This window comes from Sesamum indicum, linkage group LG10, assembly GCF_026168435.1.
Source record: "Sesamum indicum cultivar Baizhima isolate 11 linkage group LG10, ASM2616843v1, whole genome shotgun sequence".
Lineage (NCBI taxonomy): Eukaryota > Viridiplantae > Streptophyta > Magnoliopsida > Lamiales > Pedaliaceae > Sesamum > Sesamum indicum.
The window spans coordinates 21595794-21614171 of NC_142666.1; the positions used below are offsets into that span (position 1 = coordinate 21595794).

The 18378-nt window shown below is 38.4% G+C and overlaps 4 protein-coding genes, 1 long non-coding RNA gene and 2 other non-coding genes across 7 annotated transcripts; 2 read left to right on the forward strand and 5 right to left on the reverse strand.

Annotated features, from left to right (window-relative positions):
• Positions 1-221: 221 nt before the first annotated feature.
• On the reverse strand, positions 222-4541 carry LOC105178881 (stachyose synthase). The gene is given in 5 exon segments (XM_011102449.3): positions 222-1031; positions 1146-1513; positions 1600-1777; positions 2800-3974; positions 3977-4541. Coding segments are annotated over 5 exon segments (2541 nt in total). The 5' UTR covers positions 4224-4541; the 3' UTR covers positions 222-458.
• Positions 4542-5734: 1193 nt separating this feature from the next.
• Positions 5735-11786, forward strand: LOC105178880 (uncharacterized). Its single transcript, XM_011102448.3, has 16 exons — positions 5735-6113; positions 6364-6558; positions 7131-7205; positions 7295-7462; positions 7642-7805; positions 7973-8185; positions 8307-8433; positions 8607-8795; positions 9002-9088; positions 9231-9391; positions 9591-9710; positions 10476-10701; positions 10842-10901; positions 10974-11147; positions 11227-11336; positions 11487-11786. Exons 1-16 carry the CDS (start codon positions 5928-5930, stop codon positions 11650-11652), a joined length of 2421 nt encoding a protein of 806 aa, XP_011100750.2. The 5' UTR covers positions 5735-5927; the 3' UTR covers positions 11653-11786.
• Positions 11787-12323: 537 nt separating this feature from the next.
• LOC110013294 (uncharacterized) lies at positions 12324-13524 on the reverse strand. Its single transcript, XR_016067857.1, has 2 exons — positions 13242-13524; positions 12324-12545 (listed from the first exon to the last, which is right to left on the reverse strand). It is a non-coding gene; the product is annotated as an uncharacterized LOC110013294 (long non-coding RNA).
• Positions 12690-12778, reverse strand: LOC148786787 (small nucleolar RNA snoR118). The gene has a single exon (XR_016062278.1). It is a non-coding gene; the product is annotated as a small nucleolar RNA snoR118 (small nucleolar RNA).
• Positions 12885-12959, reverse strand: LOC148786788 (small nucleolar RNA R66). The gene has a single exon (XR_016062277.1). It is a non-coding gene; the product is annotated as a small nucleolar RNA R66 (small nucleolar RNA).
• Positions 13525-14407: 883 nt separating the features above from the next.
• LOC105178879 (Ca2+-binding protein 1) lies at positions 14408-15221 on the forward strand. Its single transcript, XM_011102447.3, has one exon. It carries the CDS (start codon positions 14505-14507, stop codon positions 14961-14963), a length of 459 nt encoding a protein of 152 aa, XP_011100749.1. The 5' UTR covers positions 14408-14504; the 3' UTR covers positions 14964-15221.
• A 256-nt stretch (positions 15222-15477) lies between these two features.
• On the reverse strand, positions 15478-18194 carry SLD5 (DNA replication protein-like protein). Its single transcript, XM_011102446.3, has 6 exons — positions 17878-18194; positions 16976-17098; positions 16653-16735; positions 16476-16585; positions 16081-16156; positions 15478-16001 (listed from the first exon to the last, which is right to left on the reverse strand). The coding sequence occupies exons 1-6, from the start codon at positions 18046-18048 to the stop codon at positions 15902-15904; spliced, it is 663 nt and encodes a 220-aa protein (XP_011100748.1). The 5' UTR covers positions 18049-18194; the 3' UTR covers positions 15478-15901.
• Between the last annotated feature and the right edge of the window lie 184 nt (positions 18195-18378).

Consider the following 18378-nt stretch of genomic DNA (forward strand, 5'->3'; position numbering starts at 1 on the left):
TGACTGTGTGGCATGATATCCGTCCACACTTCTGATAAACCACTAGTTTTTATTTACAATGAAAGAGCCTTTATGTATTACTTCATTACAAAAGAGATGCTTATCGCAAAGGCCTCCAGGTAAAGTCCGAGTTCTTGCAGAGGGACATTTTTGTCAGAATTCACGTGTTTGCATAAACGGCGAACCTACCGTAGTGAGAATCTTGAGCATGCTCTTTCCAGTTAAAATGAACAAGAAGTCGATTTTCTCACATCAAATTGTGGCAGAAAAAACTGATATACATTCAATGTTACATACATAACAAGGCAAAATTTCCGGGTTAACTGTATATATATATATATACACACACACAATTAAGCCTCACTCTTGCCATTTCTTTTAAACAAATACGTGGAAAAGAAGTTGTAATAAAAACAAAACAAACAGTATAACCAGAGATCTATACGTGCAACAAGAACTTAACTGCTGATTATTATTCGAGCATCCGATAACTCTCCTCCAGTCCAAGGCACTTCAAACTTCAGGACTCCATCACTACTCCACTCAAATTTAATCCTCTCATTATTCAACATAACCTTCACGGGCTCAACACTTGAATAAGCAAAGAATTTTCCTGCCCCCTTAATCTTTACGAGAACAGTAACAGTTTTCCCATCCAATTTGTGCTGCAGAAACTCAACAGCCCCGCCACTGTTCAGCATGTTTTCGAGCCCGACTGCAGCAAATTTGGCCTTCTTACTGATCTTGTAAACCGGCGAGATGGTAACTATTTCGAAGGTAGAGGGCTGGAGAGTTATATCTAGTTTTTCACATGCCTTCATCAGGTGGAGATTTCCTGCTTTGTGAAGGTAAATGGCAAACAGTTCGTTGTTCCTGAATTTAGCAGTGAAAGCTTTCTGTTCCCACTCAACATCGTCGGGAGACACAAAACCAGATATAGTCTTGTAGCATTCAGGATGTGCCTTGCATTTGTGTTCTTCAGGGTACCATCCAGCTCCTTGGCAGTTGAATACTCCTATTACCCCTCCAAACTGCATCGAATCCAGAAATGACGCATGTTATGGTTTGTCTTTTGACGATTTATGCTTTTAATCTAGATATGAATTTTAATAAGACATAACTATAATGTAGACTTTTCATTGTACCTTGTTTACGTTCCAAAGTTTGAGCAACGTCTTGCCATCAAAGAGAGGATTCTCAAACAGGCAATCCCTGGTTGGAAGTGCATAGTGCTGGCATCTGAGTATGGTGCCATCAGGTAGCACTAGCTTTCTCAGAAGGTCGAAATTATGTCGTCCAACTTTGTCACTAACGTACACCGGCCCCCCACAGATGGCTCGAGATCCAGCATGGAACTCAGCACATAGATGGTCTGATTGGAACATATCCCAATCAGGTTGGATGAACTGGCCCTGCCACAAGCTGTTATAACTACAATGTACCATGTGAACCCCTTGTAGCCAGTAAACTCCCATGGGGTCGCCATTAGGGTCCTCGAACCAAAAGTCATCACCTGCAAATTTGAGCCCACAAGAGTTGAGCACTTGAGTATAAGTTGTTGCAGAAAAGAAGTGAAGGAGTGGAAAAAGGAAACTTTACCAACTCTGCCCATGGATATTTGGTTTGTAGCCAGGAAGAAAAAGTCATTGCACTGCTCCATGCTAGCTATAAGCCCTGTTCCATCAAAATTTTTTCTAAGGGATTTGGTTAGACCATCGTAGTATGCCTTGGCAAGCTGTACTCTGCCTCCATGCTCCTCGCACACATACTCCAACGACTATTCATATCAAAAGCGGAAACCAAAACCAAAAACTTCAGAAGGAATCGGATGGAAAGAAATACGAAAAATGACATTAGTGCTTTGTTTTATTACTTTGATTGAAATTTATGTGTTATTGAAACTTATTAGCCAAAATTTGATGAAGGAAATGGTTTGATGTGTATATGAAATTAAATGCTGCATAAGTTTGAAATAACTTTAGTAACTTGTCGGATTTGGATCGAAAATTACGGGAACATCAGCTCATGAAATATTACCAGATGAAACTTAAGTTTGGCATGCGTAATAATAACCCGGTATGTTTGTTTATAAATATGAGCATAGAACTTAAAGAGAGTTTGTTAGATTCCTCGAGGAGTTTCTGCATTTATTGGGCCAAGGAGATGGATATAGTTGGCATTGACAAAAAACTTAGAATTTTTTGAAAAATCAGAAACATGGTAAGTTATATGTAAGACTGATCTGAGAATACATCTGTCAGATCAATCTGAGGGCTTTTAACAATGTGAATAAATGATGAATCTAAGGTTGTAAGAAGCGACCTGATTTAACTCGTATTTATAATAGTTGCAAGGCTTACCTGATAATGTTTCTACTCTGCAGTTCAGAACAAAAAAACAGGCGGCGCTTGTCTCATAAAGAGGCTTCATGCTGATGGATCTTTAACTTAAGTTGTTAGGCCCCTATTAGTAAAATGGATATTGATGATGATGCTGATAAATTTGATCCTAACAACACTACTTCTGATGTGAAAATGACATGAATCATAAAGAAGCGTATGCAATATAGTAAAGATATTCTCATCATCTAGTCTCTATGCAGTCAGTAAAGACATTGTAAACCAGCAACTTACTCGTGATGATTCCTTAACTAGATTCAGTTCAAATGAAGATATACACATAAGTAATATCTTAGAATAACATTGCCAATAATTGCAGTGGTTTTCTAAGTATGAATTAATGCATGAGCTTATGCATGTTTAGGTGATACTAGGAATCAAAAAAGATTAAGGAACTTACATGAATAACATCCACATTCACTCCAGTAATACCCACATCAGCTAGATACGAATGCATAGCCTCGTAGTAGTCTGCAGCTTGGTTAGGATCGACGAGCCCGATCCCACCTTTTTCGACCATAACGACAGCCAAATCATACATGGTTTTCTCGAGCCCAGCAGCCATCTTTGCTGGAGTCATTTTGCTGTTCAAATGAGTAGTTCCAGGCCTGACTCCTCCCCATGCTCCACACAAAGCATGCCATACATAGATGTCGTCTAAACTTGGAAATTGTTTCTTCAAGTCACTGATTAATGCCTTTAATCCCCCTCTTTCCACTCCCTCCTGCTCACTCAAATACTCGATAACGGTTGCCTCAGGGAGAGCAGAATCATCTCCTTGTGCTTCTTTGAGGGCCTTCTTTCTCTCTGCTAGCTCAATCATCTCCTTAAACATGTTGTCGTGCTTTTCTTGATCGAATTGTGGTGCATCGGGCCTTAACATGGTTCCAGCCTGATATTTGGCGAACTTCTCGTTTTCTTTGAACCGATACAATCTGCAGAGCATTTGGGAGCCAAGACCTGTCAAGTCTTTGGAGTCTTGAAAAGGGTCCTCGTGATCCATGTTAATGCTTTGCCATCCATCATCAATGATCAGAAACTTTGGGGGGATCCCGTTTTCAGCTAAGCTTTTGACTCCATGCCACACCCCAACTGGCTCCACTGTTAGATAAAATGCATCCCAAGTGCACCAACCAAATCTATCTATGATTTTTGGTGGTTTTTTCTCTTCCAACAGCCTAAACGTCCCCAAATGAACACGAACAGCTGCAAAGGCATCCCTCATGAGGTCATAAGGGTTGTTACCGATGTGCAAATAAGCACAAGAAGTGAAAGAACTGCCCTTCACTTGTGTGGAGCCACTCTCGACCGAGAGTAGAACTTCCCCGTCATTTCCAGGATGAATAGCTGACCGGAAATTCCCTTCAATCAAAGGGAGGATTAGTACATAAGAGTTGAGCTCGGGAACCTGTAGGATGACAAGTTGAGTCTCCATTTGGAGATCCGACCCGCTCGAACCAACCCACATAGTCGACCACCACGTTTTAAACCGGAAAATACTCAAGAACTTCCTGTTGCTGAACTTTCCAATGGGATTAAGTATTCTGTCAAGAGGGTCCTTCATAGAAAGGCCTAGAAAGCACCATTTTCAGCATTGGAATCAACTGACTTCTGCATGTATTCTGGAGGTGGGGAATCGTTATGAGATGAACGCGGAACAGAAGAGAAACTTGCAAGAGTTATGTTTGTAGGAACATCAGAGAGAAGGGTGATTCCATCTACAGAAATTTCTCTGTTTGGAGACAAGAAAAACCTGCAAGAGGGAACCTTTTCTTTCTGAAAATAACTGTAAATTTTTTCAAGAATCAAACTTGGAGGTGCCATCAATCAACTCTAATACAAGGAAATGAAACAAAACAATGGGACAACAATAGATGTAAGGACTAAAAGCAAGAACCAAAGTTAGATATTCCTATCAAGTATGAAAAATGTTTGATCCTTATGCGCTGTACAGAAACTTAAAATGCTGCAGAAAAGAAGAAAATGAATAATTAGTATAGAGAAGAGGAGTCAAGAATTCACTAGAAGGAAGTTGAATAAACCAAACTCCATTTGCCTGAGTATGTAATGAACAATTCTAGAACTTGATGGAGAAAGTGGTAGGTATTTATACAAGCATGGAATGTTGCCTAAGTAAGAGGGAAAATGCTACAACACAGACTGATCATGACCCTACAAATCAATTCATTAACTCATCTAAATACAGTTGTTTACTCAATTTTATTCAGTAGATTCAAATTGGGACCCAGTTGTTATCCTAGACGTGGCACGACACGATTGGGCTCAGGGGCCATTGGTCGGTACGAAAGAGAAGGGGCAAAGGAGAAATTCTTGTGTCAAACTTTGCTAAATCTGTTTAAAAGGGTACCCGTCAGCTTTGCTTTTAAAGATTGGTCGGTTTGAACACCTAATCACAAATTTAATTTTGTTCGCCATAAACTAAAAAATTAAATTTGTGATTACGGATAATATTAACTATGGAGGTGTAACTCATTTTCAAGTATAACCATAGTTATATGTGTTACAAAGACCGTTTCAATAACAATTAAATCAAAATTAATTGAGTCATTCCAAAAGTAGATCCAAATTTATTTTTTTCATTGGACTAAAATTGTAACGTTTAGGCCTGGCTGTAAAAACCCCGTTACAAATACTTTGTAACCCCCAAAAAAGTCGTACTATAAAATAACTTTTTCACTGTGTATATTTAAATAGATGAATTTGAAGTTATGTATTTTAAATTCTCGAGACTCATCGAAGTTATGCATTTCAAAATAATTCAATTTTAAATTTGAACTATGTTTTATTAATATTAATGAATTTCAATTTTTTCTAATGTGAAGTAATCTATTTTTTTTTTAAATTTAAATTTATCAATTCAAATGTAATATAATGGAATTCATTTATTATCAAATATATAAATAGATAGATAGATAAATAGATTGATAATAATGAGTAATGTATATATAGATAATAATGATCATAGAAGACTTACTCAATAGTTCCTGCAGATGCTGTCGTCAAGTGTTTGATGATGGAAAGAAACTACAACAACAAACATCATGCTCATGTTCATGTAGATATACATAATTACAGTGTAGGAGATAATAAAATTCAGATCTCAAATCTTACTTAAAATTGGGCCAAAATAAACTGAATCTAAAGCCCAATTCGCTGAATGAATTTGGGCTGTAGACTTTAAATCCAAACCAAAATCCAATCCTCCAGCAAGCATGAGTTTTGGGCCTACCCACATAAACTTTTGGGTTAATAATTTAACAATAATGGGACCAGCCCATATTCAACCGAAGCAGACAAAAGTAACCAAAAATTACCAGGCTAGGCTAGACTGTCTTCCTGGAATTCTGCTCACTTCTCTCTCAGTCAATCTACTATCTCCGAGTGAAAACGATTATACAGCAAGGTTTCAAACTTTCAATTCAAAACATGAAATAGGAGTTCGAAGAAGCACAAATTACACGAATATTTGTTGGAATTTTGTTCCATTTTTCATTTTTTTGGTGAAGCATGAAACGGAGGATTACAATCTCCTACTGTTTGTTAGGAATTTTACTCTGCTTGATATCCGTGGAATCTGCGCCACAGGCGTATCGCAGAGACCCGGGACATCCCACCTGGCACCATGGGGCATTTCATGATGTCAAGGATTCCGTTCGATCTGATGTTCGTCAAATGCTCCACTCTCGAGCTGAGGTACCATTTCTACTATTATTTTCCCCTGAGAGTGTTTTTTTTTGGTTGAAAAATTGTTGTGTTTGTTGAGTTTTTGATTTATGCTTATGTTTGTCTTCTGTAGCACATTAATTTTTGTGGGTGTGCATGTGTTAGTTTATTCTCTATGTTCATATTATTTGCATTTTATGTGTATATACATGTTAAGCCTGTTTCTATGGTAAAACATATCTCCCTTGTTTGATTTCTTACATCCTTGCCTCTCTTGCAGGTTCCGTTTCAAGTCCCTCTTGAAGTAAATGTGGTCCTTATTGGCTTCAATGGTGATGGTGGCTATAGGTATAGTGTAGATTCTCAAAAGTTGGAGGAATTTTTGAGAGTTGGCTTTCCAACTCACAGACCTTCATGCTTAGAGACTGGTCAGCCTCTTGATATTGAGCATCATGTTGTCTTTAATGCATTCCCGGTAAGCCTCTTCAATTTCTTCTTGGCCATATATCTGCCCCTTGCTTGATGTTGTTATAAATCCAAGGCTTTCATGTCATTGTGTTATTGTTCCCTATCAGCGTATCCTACCAAGAGGGAAATAATACAATGTCAAGCTAGTCATATTGAATATCCCTCTTTCTCTCTTGTTATGAATATATATGTTGGTACAATTATATCCCAGTTACATGAGTAAGAGTAATGCAGGATTAGGTTAAGGAATCAATCTTGCAAATAATGTGGTTAGTTTCCGTGAAAGAAGCCAATATCTTAGATACAACTAATGATGTAGTTTCTATAACAAGGAATTGCCTCTTTGGTGGGTAATTTAAAATGAATGGACACAACCCTTGCCCAAGTAATCTGTTTACACTTTAGCAAATCGCACCCCTATGAAATAGAATCAATAGTGCCGTGATAATAAAAACTTAAGTTGACTGCTATACACTAAAGCTAGATGTCACCAGCAAGTAACATGTTTAGGAAAAAGTATGGGTTGATAGCTTATCCTGTTGACATCTTTGCCATGATCTTCTTCACTTCCTACTACAGGCGGGACAGCCAGAATTGATAGCATTGGAGAAAACAATTAAAGCTGCCATGGTTCCAGCTGGCACTGCTAGAGAGGTGACACTATATGAATATTTTGGCTAACCATGAAGGGTTCATTTTTTCTGGAGTTCATGTGTTATTCTCATTAACTTTATAGCTTACAGGTAGACTTTGGAAGGGAAGTTCCTCTGTTTGAGGTGGAAGCAACCTCTGTTGAAGCAGAATTTGAGAAGCTTTATTCTTACCTATTTGACGTAGAACATGAGGGGTACCCTGTTGAAGAAATGGACAGACCTAGGCCAACTGCTATTTTTGTGATTAATTTTGACAAGGTCAGTTGTGTATATCTTGACATTTCTAAGCTTTAAGCTCAGAAGTTAATGAATGCAAATGCTGTTTCCTGTATGGCTTTTGAGGATTTAAGTTTGTACTCTCAAAAACTGCTTGTAGTAGGTAGGTTTTCTTGGAATCTTGCAGTACTGAACACCAAATGTTTTCTACTTCTTTACAGGTACGGATAGATCCTAGAAACAAGGAGCTTGATCTTGATAGTTTAATGTATGGAAGAATCACACCTCTAAATGATGAAGATATGAAGAAGCAAGAGGGGGATTACATATATCGATACCGGTACAATGGTGGAGGCGCATCTCAGGTTTGGCTTGGATCTGGCAGGTACATGAAATCAGTCATATGTCAGAAGGAACTCTGGTCAAGTTAATTTGACTAGTAATTGAATTACTTTTTTCTATTTTCCAGGAAAATAGCTTTTTACTTTTCATTTAGTTCCTTCCATTTCTGTCTTTTAAAAAATTCTGATGTTCCCTGATCTCGATACCCAGGTTTGTTGTGATTGACCTCTCAGCTGGGCCTTGTACGTATGGGAAGATTGAAACTGAAGAAGGAAGTGTCAATCCCAAAACACTACCTCGATTGCAAAATGTGTTGTTTCCTAGATCAGGGGGTGGTGAGCAGTCTGCCCATGATACTTTTGTTGGCCAACTTGGTGCTATCATTGCAACTACAGTGGAGCATGTTATAGCCCCAGATGTTAGGTAAGCTCTTCTTATGCCCATTATACAAGAGCCCCAGATAGATAATGCTATGGTTTTGGTTGTTCGGATGGATGTTTCTCACCTCTTTCTTCAAGTGATATTTTTCATCTCTTTGAACCAGGTATGAAACGGTTGATATGACTACTAGGTTACTTGTACCTATTATTGTCCTTCAGAATCATAATAGGTACAGTATCATGATGAAAGGCCACAATTACAGCATAGATATTGAAGCAATTGAAGCTGAGGTGAGAATTCACCGATTTTCATTCGTGGTTTGTGGTTTCTTTGTTATAGATATAAGTTGGTAGGCCAACCAGAACTCTGGAATTTTCGATTCTTGGATTGTTGTTTTATTCTGGGAAGTTGGGCATATACCTTAGCGGTCGCATAGTTATTGTGCTATGCTTGATTATCTCAGGTTAAGAAGATGGTTCACCAAGGACAGGATGTAGTAATTATTGGGGGTACACATGCACTGCATCGTCATGAGAAGTTGGCCATTGCAGTCTCAAAAGCAATGAGGAGTCATTCCCTTCAAGAGACCAAGAAGGATGGACGTTTTCATGTTCATACAAAGACATATCTGGATGGTGCCATTCTTAAGGAGGTAGATTGAAGGATTTTATGTCTTGCTCTAGGTTATCTGTCAAATTGATTGGAAATGGACCACCGCTTGTGTTTGATTTTGATAAGATATTGGAAAACAGTAATACTTTAAGTGACAACCTTCTTAATTCATCTCAATTAATCTCTCAATTAAGATTTTTGAATGAAATGGATCTCGCTTTGATTTATATAGCCCCCTAATTGCAGGAGATGGAGCGATCTGCTGATGTGCTTGCAGCGGGTTTGCTTGAGATGTCTGACCCAACCCTTTCAAGTAAATTTTTCCTTCGCCAGGTAGGTTTTCCTGCTTATTTATTGTACATTCAAGGATCTGGGTGGCAACTATTGTTAAGTTTTGCGGGCATCTATGTTTGTGGTACACATTATTTCTCCTCCTTTTCCATCTACGTGCTTCTGAATGTTAGTTTCTTACCAGACCTGGATGGATGACTCTGATGGAACTGGTGATTCTATCTTAAAGCATAAACCTCTTTGGGAATCTTATGGTTCAAAGCGTCGAAAGGATAAGAGGAGGAAGTCAGAAAAGAAGAAACAAGGAGACTTCTACCGAACCTATGGAACTAGGGTTGTTCCAGTGTGAGCAAATTCATCCTCTTCTAATTTCATGAATGATTTACATGATAAATCCTTAATTAATCAGTATACTCACTCGATAAAAAAACATATTCTTCTGTGATTGATGATGCACTACAAGTTCCTTCTTGCAGTTATGCTTTTATTATACCATTGATTAATGTTTTTAGTGTAACAGATTAATGACATTTCCATCTTGCAGCTTTGTTTTATCACTGGCTGATGTGGATGAACACCTTATGATGGAAGATGATAGTCTTGTATGGACAAGTAATGATGTCGTTATTGTGCTTCAGCATCAAAGTGAGAAAATACCTCTTAGGTAAGCATGCTGGCAAAACTTTACGAGTTTATTCTTCATTATTTGGTGTTTAGCCACGATTCTTTGCAGTTGTGGAACATAATATGAAAACAGATCTGTATCTCTCCAGCATCTTTATGGTCTGCTTTTGTACTCTGTGGATGTCTGGTTAATATCCTCAAAAGGGTCCTGTTCTAAGCATCAGCTGTTCAAATTTCTTCCGCAACTCCAAGGCTCGAGTTTATGTTTCTTAACCACAAGAAATTGTTCTTTTACCAGCATAATGACCGTTTACTGCGACTTATGCACAGCACTGCATGTTTGCATTCCCAGCAAAATAGAGCTGCCTCTGATTTCTCTCTAACTAATCTCGTATTTCCCTCGGCATTCATCCGATCTTGAGTATCAATGTTGATTAATCCTGTACCTGTTGTCTATGCTGCTCGATGTTAAATGCGTGCAAACTGTGTAATGTGCATTAGTGGTAATTCTGTGAGTGCAATGATAATCTTAGCTGGCCCTTTTCTTGCATCATTTTGTATGAATATGGATTTTTCTTTCTTGGTGTGATCTTTTCCTTTTGAATTTTGTTTATTAAATATGCCTGTTAATATTGTTTCTATTTCCTGTAAAGTTATCATTTCCTGTTTAACCTTCTTATTTATGGCATCTATGGAGTCTGGGTTGAGGCCTCGGCCATATCATTGTATGTGATGCATTTTTCTCTCTCTTTTTTTTGTTGATATAAGAATGATCTGATTGAATGTCCTTTCCTTGGTTGGACAGTTATGTTTCTGAGTTGGAGAGAAGACATGCTATACCTTCACTAGCTCAGAGGCATATATTGGCCGGGTTGGCATCTGTTGTAGGTGGATTGAGTGCACCATATGAGAAAGCTTCTCATGTTCATGAGAGACCTGTGGTGAATTGGCTCTTGGCGGCTGGTTGTCATCCATTTGGACCATTTTCAAACACTTCTCAAATTAGTCAAATGCTACGGGATGTAGCATTGGTGAACCTCACTCTCTCTTCTTCTCTCCCCTCTTTTGCTCCTTTTTTACCCCTGAAAGCTGCATGCTGTTATCAAAGGCTCAAGCAAAGAGCTGACAGATTTCCGACAACTGAATTTTTTTTATGGACTTAATTCTGCAGAGGAACACAATATATGCTCGCGTGGACTCAGCCCTTCACAGAATTCGAGATACATCAGAGGTGATTTCATTTATCATTCAGCCAAGTTTGCCTTCCTGGATTTTGTACCTACAAACTTGATATCTTTGCCAGGCAGTTCAAGCTTTTGCTGCAGAACACCTGAAAACTCCACTAGGGGAACCAGTGAAGGGTAGAAAGAATAAGTCAAGCACTGAGCTCTGGCTGGAGAAGTTTTACAAGAAGAAAACCAACTTGCCAGAACCATTCCCACACGAGTTAGTTGAACGATTAGAAAAATATTTGGATGTAAGTCTTTTCTTCAGTTATAAATACAGTGACCAGTTCTAGCAAATTTCATTGATGAATATTATCCCTTTACTTCCAGAGCATCGAAGAGCAGCTTGTAGACCTGTCTTCCTTACTATATGATCATCGTCTGCAAGAGGCACACTTAAACAGTTCAGACATTCTTCAAAGCTCCATTTTCACAAAGCAGTACGTTTTCTTTTACTCATTGATTTTGCTTGCTACGAGACCATTTTTCTTTCTTTTTTTTTTTTTCTCTGTTTTGTGGAAACCTTTTGAGCCTCTTCTTTTCGAACTCTGGGAATCTTGTCATCCATTTTCTTGACATCTAATGTACAGGTATGTGGATCATGTTTTGACCAGCGAGAGGGAGAAGATGAAATGCTGCAGTATTGAATACAAATTCCCCACACACTCTACCCAGAATTACATCTACGCAGGAATTCTTTTAGCTGGTTTCTTTGTTTATTTTGTTGTGATCTTTTTTGCATCTCCTGTGCGCTGATATCATGAACTCCTTTCTCTGCTCTGTAGGTGCATTGGTATGTAAAAATCTTTTAAGTTTTGACACAAGGGAGAAAATTTTTAAACATAAACAGAAACCATCCTTTAATCTTTAGTTATTTGAATTCTTGGAAATCATGGGACTTTCATAGTTTCGGACCTGTGCTGCCCTGCCCATTCATATTCCCGGCTCCAAGGTTGAATATTTATGGGATTGAACGGACTGTTGTGTTCAAATTCATAGGTCTGTCTGTGTTGCAAGAGTTTTTCATGTAAGTGGGTTTGGGAGCTCGTCCCGCGTCCCTACAAATTGAATCATGTTCAGCAATTTGGGCAATTGTCAGTACACTGATGATGTCGGCCGTCTATTATTCTGTTTGATGTGGAAAGTAATCACACGTGTTGGAAATTGAGCTTCGGTCTAGTAAGGGAATATGAGACACGTACATGTATTGCGGCTTCAGTATATATACTACACAACGGGAAGTTCATATGCTTGTTTGTTTGTTTTTCCTTATTTTTCAGTTGTTTTATGTTGAGCATGTTATTGTACCAAACATTGATCAATCAATCAGGTAACCACGACCGCATTATAATTGTTAGAGGAGGTCCACCTGAAAGAAAAGTTGGGGGGGGGGGGGGGGGGGGGGTTATATTCAATTTACAATCAAGTGCTTTTAAATATCTTCTTTATTTATCAAAAAGAAGAAAGTGTCTCCTACATATTTCAAAGCCTATAACTATAAGCAATTGGTTAGCGACGAGGAATTGATTATTAAATCCCTGCTCTATAGAGTGCAGTAACTTGTCCAGTAGCTCCCAAGTACATATTGCACACATCAGAACCAGAAAAGTGCAGCTGCCTTGAATGATTATAATCTTTATAGCATTTGCCTGCAATGACCATTAATTCTCTTTAACTATAGTACCTAATTTGGTGAAAATCAAATCGGAAACCACATAAAAGAAATTTAATCTTGACAACTGTGAGGACTATATCCAACAACAGAATTAACACAGAAAATGTGAGAGGGATTAAGATCAGATATAGCTTTCTAGGCTGCATTGTCCATCAATACCGCAGTTTGGATATAAACTACTCAGAGCCCAGTGCGATCATCATCTCCAACCCCGTAACTCCAATTTCATCAACAAAAAAAATATTTCCAAATCAAAATATATAAAATAAAAAACGAGTTTTAATCCAAAAATAATAGTGGTAGGGGTATCCTTATCCTCAGCAGAAAATGCTTATAATTGTCATCAAATTAGACAATCAGGTCTCAAAGATTCCATGCCATCATTGGAATATTAGCAGAAACTCACCAAAATCCAATTGTTTTTTTTTTTTTTGCAGAAACAGTAATCGTAAATGAAGAGAAACGAAGTAAATAAGCTGGAGTAGAATTTAGCAGGAATATTATTCACTGCGCCTGTCTTGAAACTAAAGCGAAGCGACTCAACTCTCCCGCATAAATTTCTGCCTCCGTCGTATATACCAACAGCGAACTGTGTGTACATATGATGGAGAAATCCTAATTATGATAATTCGACAAGGATTCCACATCAAGAGGCAAATTTTGATCAAACCTGAAATTCATTGATAAATTCAGAGATTGTGATTGTGTGGGCGGTGAGAGAGAAGAAGCGAAGGACAAGTAGGGGCAGCGTTGGGTTTGATTTAAATAGCTGAAGTTTTAGGAAATTAGGGTTTTCAACAACTAATTTGGTTGTTGGGTATGGGCTCTTCGTTAGTGGGCTTTTATTTGGTTGAGCTGTGAATGAGTCCAAGTCCAACCCAGGAGCTCCACTCGAAATGTCCTTTTTGTCCCTGCTGCTGATAATGATTTTAATTTGCTATTGTCACTTGTAAGGGCATAAACAGTCAATTTTGAATTTTTACTTATTAATTTTTTTACTAAAAAGTAACAAAGTTAGTATAATATTAAAATAATTTTAAGTTACTAAACTTATTAATATTCATCAAACAAGAATAAAAAAGATCATGTGTCAATATCTCAAATAAAATGAGTATCGTTCATTTACTATATAGAGTGCAGTGTAAATTAAATAATTTTAAATTACTAAAAAGGGAATTATAATCTAAATATACTTGAAACACGTATCAAGTCTTGAACTAGAATCTCTTCTCCTCCTCAACCAAAAGAAAAACAAAGTGTATTTATACTACACAATGCAATTAGGTAGATAAATGATAGATGAAGCCCATTTTATGTATTATTATATTGATATTTATGTCATAAAAGGAAGGAAGAAATTCCCTGCAAAGATGGACCACAAATATTAATATTCATGGATTTTATGCCTATAAAGAATATACCTTTCTTCTTCTCAAATATTCCCTCCATTTCTATCCACAAACTACGCCAATGCCCTATATATATATGGAAAAACTTTATGTTCAAATAAATTATAAAATACAGTTCAAATATTTTTCCCCATATACAGTAGCAAGTCAAATATTAGAATAAAAGAAGTCATGTGAGGCAGCCACCCAATCCTCGCAATTCCAACCATTGCTGCTGGATACTGGACACCCATTCATTATGTGAGGGTTCCATTCTATTCTCGCATGGCGTCATCACATACGCATACGCGCCTATCAATCAAAGATATATACGTTTCCAACCATAAACAATAACAATTACAAGACTTGCTGCCCAAACTCTTTAAAATCGGGATGGGCCCCCAAGAACCCAGGACGACGTCCACGCTCCATCTATATATATACATCCCCCCCCCCCCCCCGATATTCTCATACACACACTATCGCATTTCCATTTTCTCTATAACCCCCAAGTTTCTCCTCTGCACATTTACCCCCACCCAAAAATGTGCCCAACCGGAACTTCATTCCAAACCGTGTCCACATCCAATTTACGCTCCGCATTCCAAGTCCTGGACGTGGATGGCGATGGAAAAATCAGCTACGACGACCTACGGGCCTTCTACGGGGGATTTTCGGGCCCGGAGACGTCTTCGGAGGACGTAATTGGGTCTATGATATCGGTGGCCGATTCGAACAAGAATGGGTACGTGGAATATGAAGAATTTGAGAAGGTTTTGAATGGTAGGAAGAAGAATGGGAAGATTGGTGTGATGGAGGACGCGTTTCGGGTTATGGACAAAGATGGGGACGGAAAGGTAGGCCATGAGGACTTGAAGAGTTATTTGAATTGGGCTGGATTTGAGGCCTGTGATGAGGATGTGAAGGCCATGATCAGATTGGGCGGTGGGGATGAAAATGGAGGTGTTACTTTTGAGGGTCTGCTCAAGATTTTGGCCGTTTGATTTTCACTTCTCATGGATGATGATAAACTAGGAAGATTTCTTCTTTTTCCCTTTTGCTTTGTAGTATTCATTCTCGGTCGGTGTACTAGAAAATTCGAAATAGCAGTGTACTGTCATTTGCTGGAACTTTTGTCTGCATACTCGACCTCTTTTTCTTTTTTGTTTAAAAATTGTTGAACAATGTTTCGTGGCTTGATTTGGGGGCCTGAGAACCCAAAGAACATTTCTCTGAAAATTATTCCGTGTTTTGTAGTGTAATTTCTCTCAGACATTATTTTTTCGCATTAGCTGACTTCGTTGTATCCGAGTGCCATTTTTACGTTATTGTTTTGATCTCATCGTAGTGGAAGACTCCAGAATGTTTTGAGTGTCAGCCAAATATGACAAACAAATGTTTCGGTTCTTCACGGCTTTTGGTATGTGTAAAGGGTTAGCTAAATACTAGCACGAGTTGTTTGACAATAAGGTACATACAATATGAAAGATATATGGAACAAGAAAATAAAAAAGTCCATACGGGTCAAAGGTAGTCGTCTTGTTCATCAAGAAACTGCCCTACCTACCTTGTAATTAATTTAAGCATCATTGGGGCCATAAGAAACACGAGGAAATTGATGGATATCAAGGTTGCAAGGGATGCTGCACAAATGCTCTCATATAATCAACTTATATGAACCTACCACGTTCTAATCTCATGCGCAATCATAGAGCCATGCTTGAGAAGTGAGAACTAATGGACTACTAGGTGAGACGGTGGAAATTCAACAGAAAACAAATGCCTAATATACTTCCATTTTAGGTGGTGCAGCACACAGTGAAAAAGAACTTGATGTTTGTTATAAGATCTTTCCGCCACAACAAGCACAAGTCACAACATCATGTATACGCTGCAATAACTTGAGGGCATTCATTTTCAGACACCAGCAGCTTTAAAGCAGTCAGACTAGATCAATTTGCCCACTCTCCACGAGTGGCTTTATAGACTTGTATGGTAGAGCATATAAATCATCAGCCTCAATGTTAACAGGCTCCTCCCCCCTACAATATGATCAAAATATTAGCAAATGTTTAAGCAAACAACTATTGACTTTGAGAAAGTTGCTATTTGGTGAATTACCCGTCATCAAGCTGGAAGGCTCCTAAATATCTCTTGCTTCTGCAGACAACATAGATGTCCAGCTGTGGCTCTGGAACTGACATAAATTGGGACAAGAAAGTTAGCATTTCATATGGCGCCATGCAAAGAGCTAGACTAATTTTCGTCAAAAGGCATTCATAGAATGTCAAGAAGATATATGCCATAAAAGAGGTTGCAATCATGTTCTTATTTTAACAAGATGGTTACGTTCTCCCTGAACCTAAATCTCAATTAGCTGGGTGAATTTTCTCTTTGTTGCCTTTTCATGTCCTATTCCATTACTTTTCCGCTCATTGGCATTTCCATGTTATATTTAGTTTTTATATCATCATTTGTACCCAAAACCATTTTCCTCTTGTAAGTAATCAACTCACTCATGTCGTCGTCTTCACTTGCCGCAGATTGCCTTAAATGAGATTGGTATTGATCTGGCAATTTTGAGAGTGCAGATTGTTCTAGGTGATGTTTCAGGTCTCCAGCACACCTGTACTTAAAAGTTAAAAAGAGTGCTTTTACATACAACATCAATTGCAAAGAATGAAAGGACTCACCTCCGGGCGAACTTTTGTTCCTGTTTAGAAAGCCGGTTCCATAGTTCCACAGTTTTCTCTACGTGGAAAACATATTTTTCAATCTGCCACAACATTGATCACAAGTGAAAACCAAAGTTAGTTAGAAGCTTCTCAGAACTTGGGAAGTGTAAGTCAGATAACTCTTCCATTGGAAGAATTTTGACATCTATGAGCATTTCCTCCACCAATAGAAGTTCAGATTCAATAAAAAAGCATCAAGCTCCAGCAATAAAATTCAAATAAGAATAAACCATAAAAGAATAGCCCCAGCATGAGCCGCCAAACGACTAGCACATGGTTACCTTTTGAAGACGAGTGCGGAGATATGATCTTAACAGGAACATGGTCCTATCCAAGTCCATCTGGTAAAGGGACACCGTGAGTGGATCAACACCATTTTTGTTAAACTCGTCCACCATCTCTTCCTAAAACATAGAAGTAAGGTGACAAATTTGTCAATACAGACTACATCCAATGTGTACATGATGGTGACATTAACCTGTAGCTCATCACAATTCAGTAGAAATTGATTCCATTTCTGTCATATCCAAGTAGGTCCAATTTTCCCAAGAAAATAATAGCTCTGTAAAAGGTTTTTAGACATCAACTACAAAAGTATTCAATATACTATCACACTTTTGACCACACATCATAAGATAACAGTTTCGAATATTAACTTAGGTGGAATGAAGTTAAGGGAGAGGACCTATGTTGCTTATTCCAGGTATGTATTATAAGTAGGTTTCTCGGGCTGAGACAAGAATCCCAAGGAGACCCTTCATATATGTATTGCATAAACAAGAGCTCCAGCCTTCACACTCAACATAATCAACAGGCGACCGAGTTGCACGGTTGGTAAGACATTCATTTTTTCCATCTACAAATTAAAACATTTCAGCAGCAACAACTTCCACATAATAGTCAGGTTTCAGCACACTACATCCTCTCATATATAATACTCACAATGAAAGCTCAGCCCATTAGTAACAGAACCATAAACAATCATGAAATCCCTTTAACTATTTGTAGAGGAAGGAAAAAAAATACAGAGAAAAAGTGGCCGTAGTTTCAGATTCATCGATTAGTTACATAAACAATAGTATCTGCAAAGTATCATGATATAAAATAGATAAGACTCCCAGCAAAAAGGACACATCCAGTTGAAAGATTATTAGGAGATGGATTATTAAGAAAGTTGCTCAACCATCAGTTGGATCTGCTGGCGGGACCTCTGAACTAAATCAGCATCGAATTTGAGAATCTCCGGCGCCGCCTTCTCGTTCCGCCACGCGCTCTTCAACAGCTCCGCATCAGTCGTCGACATCAACGACTCGTATTCGTCCGCAGCAGAGCTTTCCCCAGCACCTGAATCCATGGGTTTATCCCTTCTTTGTGGTTCGCTTGATTGTGGAGAAGTAAAAGAGTTTTTTCTTCCTTATTTTTTTTTCCTCTTTTCCCGGCTATTTTGAGTGGAATGGGGTGAGAGGATAAAGAAAATGGCGCCAAAATGTTGATGATCTACACCGTCCGATCAAGCGGTAGGACGACGAGCGGCTCATGTATATTAGGCTGCGTTTGGATCCAAGTAATTTAGTCGGACGGCAGGATACAATTTGGGCCTATATGGCCCAAACCTTGTCCATCTTATTCGGCCCAAATCAGCCAACTTTACCGTACAGCTAAGAAATCGCCGACTTAAAGACAT